Source organism: Pavona decussata, unplaced genomic scaffold (assembly GCF_977016875.1).
Source record: "Pavona decussata unplaced genomic scaffold, jaPavDecu1.1 SCAFFOLD_9, whole genome shotgun sequence".
Classification (NCBI taxonomy): domain Eukaryota; kingdom Metazoa; phylum Cnidaria; class Anthozoa; order Scleractinia; family Agariciidae; genus Pavona; species Pavona decussata.
Window position 1 is genome coordinate 2,868,796 of NW_028145432.1, and position 3,705 is coordinate 2,872,500.

The 3,705-nt window shown below is 42.8% G+C and overlaps 1 protein-coding gene across 1 annotated transcript in view; it reads right to left on the bottom strand.

Annotated features, from left to right (window-relative positions):
• The window catches only part of LOC146488556 (uncharacterized), a 3,840-nt gene continuing 135 nt past the window's right edge, over nucleotides 1–3,705 (bottom strand). Inside the window, exons 2-3 of the mRNA XM_085116001.1 lie at nucleotides 159–3,432; nucleotides 1–117 (exon numbers count right to left, since the gene is read on the bottom strand). Of these exons, the coding sequence (XP_084972127.1) occupies nucleotides 1–117; nucleotides 159–3,432 (3,391 nt within the window). The remainder of the gene's footprint in view (nucleotides 118–158; nucleotides 3,433–3,705) is intronic.

Below are 3,705 nucleotides of genomic sequence, written 5' to 3' on the forward strand. Positions count from 1 at the left end.
TTAAGTTTCTGATACTCTCTGATGCCAGTCAGGTATTCTTTCCTCCAACGATTTCTGAAGTGGGCGAGGAGACTCTCCAAATATCGTCCCCGTCGGGGTAGAGTGTTCAGAGGTACACTGGTAGCAGAAGGTTGCTCCAAGAGACGTCGACCAATTACGAGATGAGAAGGTGTTAGTGGAGCTTCTGACAACTCATTGTACACATAGGTTAACGGCCTGGAATTTAACACTCCTTCAGTTTCAATCAGGGCTGATTCCAGTTCTTCATAACTAAGCTTTGCATTTCCCAGTACTTTCTTCAGACACCTTTTCACAAGTTTGACGCAGATTTCGAAAAAACCGCCCCACCAGCTTGCAGTGGGCACATTGAAATTCCAGTCAATGTTCTTGTTAAGAACGAACTTCTGAACTTCTGAATCTTTGAAAGTTTTCCCGTTATCTGAGATGAACAGGTTGGGTATCCCTCGTCTTCCAAAGAAACGTTTAAGCACTCTTAGAAATGACTTGGCGGTCAAATCGGGTGTGAGTTCAAGGTGCACAGCTCTGGTACTTGCACATGTAAATAGAGCAATGTAACACTTGAACATGTCTCCCTTGGACTGGTAGATATTCTTAACATAAAGGGGGCCAACAAAGTCTACACCAACTTTGGAGAAGGCCAGATCATCTGAGACTCGAAATGAAGGTAATGGAGGAGGAGGTGGGCTACTGAAAGCTCTCCCTTGTATCTTCTTACATGTAATGCACTTAGAGAGTACATCCTTGACAGCTTGTCGTCTTTTGATTATCCAGAACTGTGACCGAGTTTCAGTGAGAGTTTCTCCAACCCCATTGTGTTTCACGTTTTCATGACTTTGTGCAATTACTAATCTTGTGAAGTGCTGCTTTCTCGGTAACAGGATTGGAAACTTGGCTGAGTATGGAAGTGAGGAATTCTGAATCCTTCCCTTGCATCGCAATACTCCATCTTCATCTTTAAAGACTCCTAACTGTTCCCAAGTCAAACTTGATCTCTCCCTTTCATCAAGTTTCCCTTGAACGTCTTTGTACCAGAGAATTTTTGCAGCATTCATTTCCTGTGAACTAACATTTGAATGCATTTCTGGAACTCTTTTAATCCGTCTGATGAACTTCAATACAAGGGCGGTTACTCTGATAAGCTTGCTAAGACTGCTAAATCTCTCTGGTTGGACCACTTCAGAGATGTTTTCAGGGGCTTGGACCAATACGGTCATTACTTGTGGGATTCCATCTGCATCTTCTTTCGTCAATTTCTTTGCAGTTTCTTCTGAGAGGGTGTCTTCACCAACAGGACAATAAGGTGGGCTTGGCCATTGATCCTTCTCCTTCTCTAGAAATGGTGCTCCTTTCCACCATAGATCATTGGAAACAAGATTGGAACTCTTAGTTCCTCGCGAGGCAATGTCACTTGGGTTAAGTTCAGAAGGGCAATATCCCCAATGTTCTTTACTCCAGAGACTTCGAATCTTTGTTACTCGATTCTGCACAAACTGCTTGAATTGTTTTGACTCTCCATTAATCCACCACCATACAATCTGAGAATCAATCCAATTGAACACAGCATCAATCTTGATGGTACAAGCCAATGCCTTGTACACAGCTGTCATCAGGTTTGCTAGAGTCAATGCTGCCATCAATTCCAATCTAGGAATTGTCTCTCCTTTCAAGGGTGCTACCCTAGTTTTAGAGGCTAACAGCTGCGAATAGCTGACATTAGAGGTTGTCACCCGAATGTAGATGTTTGCACCGTAAGCAATCTTACTCGCGTCTGCAAACCCGTGCAGTTCAACTGACTTGACATCTTCTGCTTCTATCCCAACTAGGACACAGCGAGGTACACTGATCACTGAAACTCTCAACATGTCTTCTGCTACTTCTTTCCACTTTAAACAGGGCTCTTCTGGCAGGGCCTCATCCCAGCCAATCTTGAGCTGACATATCTCTTGAAACATACACTTCAAGGGCAACATAATTGGTGACAACAAGCCTAATGGATCATAAAATCGAGCAGTGATGCTCAACAGTTTCCGCTTTGTCAGTGTTCCATCCAATGCTTGTGTAGCAAAGGTTGCGAGATCAAACTTGAAGCTGTCTTCTATCCTATCCCATGGAACTCCCATCACTTTGATGAGGTCTTCTTCGAGAACACTAGACTTTGTCAAAGAAGGACTGGTTTCTGAAGGTGTCTGAGTTGATGATGACAGGTTAGCTTCCTCCTTCTCAATCAACTGATTTAGCTCTTCGCTGTTCGATGCCCATTTTCGCATGTTGAAACCTCCTTCTCTGAATCGCAACTTCAATTTTCCGTAAAGTTCGAAGCAGTCCTTTACTGAATCCTTTCCGGATGCAAAGTCATCCACATACAAAGCTCTGACAACAGTGTTCACAAAGTCTGGATCAATGTTCTCACACTTGCTAAAGTGATTTCTCAGGGTTACATTCAAAATGAAAGGTGAACAGACAAGGCCAAACACAAGCCGTGTGAATCTAAGGATGATGACTTCCGGATTCGAGGAACTGATGTCATTTATCCACAAGAACCTTAACAAATTCCTCTGTTCAGGATCCACTTCAACATTTAAAAATGCTTTCTCCAAGTCACCAATCAGTGCAACTCTGTGGAGACGAAATCGTAGGAGAATGTCAAAGATCAATGGTGTTAAGGCTGGACCAGGGAGCAGACAGTCATTCAGACTTGGTTCATTCTGAGATTTAGCACTAGCATCATACACTACTCGTAGTTTGGTAGTGGTTCTGTCTTCCTTCACGACTTCCTTATGAGGAATGTAATGCACAGTTCCTGGTATTACTTCTTGATCACGACTCTTGTCAACTAATTCTATAACACCAGAGTTCAGTTGGTCCTTAATGACGTCATCATACTGTTGTAGAATGTCAGGCTTGGACTTCAATCTTGCTAATGAGGAGCTGAGGCGTTTCTGTGCTACCAAGTAGTTGTCTGGAATTGTAGGATGTTCTTCCTTAAAGGGAAGAGAAACTTCATAACGGCTACCATTGAACTTTACTTTGGCAAGATAATCTTCATAGAATTCTTCTTCTCTATTCTTCACTCCCAGAGTATCATAGTCCCAAAACTTGTTCAGTTCTTCTTTCAGAGAGACATCAACTGACTTTAAGTCTTCTTCAACTACTTGACACTCTGTCTTCATAACATGCGACATGTTAACACTTGATGAGCTCTGTAATGCACCTGCTATGTTAATAGGACCACTCAAAACATAACCCAGCCTTGTATGAACTGCTACAGGTCCATGCGACTCCCCCCGTACCACATGGTTCTGGACAATGGAACAGTAATAATCAGCACCAATCACAATGTCTACTTCAAGATCTTCATCGCCACGGGAATAGTCAGCAAGAGGTAAGCCTTGTAGATGAGGGTCTGGTTGGCTATGGGTCCACAAATCAGTTCAACTTCATAAGCATTGACAAACACTTTCAACTGATCTTGGCATTCCAGTGCAAATTGAACAATGTCGCATTTCTTCAACGAGGCTTCATTGTTTCCAAACGTTTTAATCAGAACAGTTTCACTTCCAAATGAGGGCAGGCCTAACTTGCTCCTCAACCGTGTACTTATGTAAGACCTTTGAGAACATGAATCAAATAAAACCCTCACATGGCAAGAATTTCCTCCATTAGGATTTCCGACCCTGGCTCTGG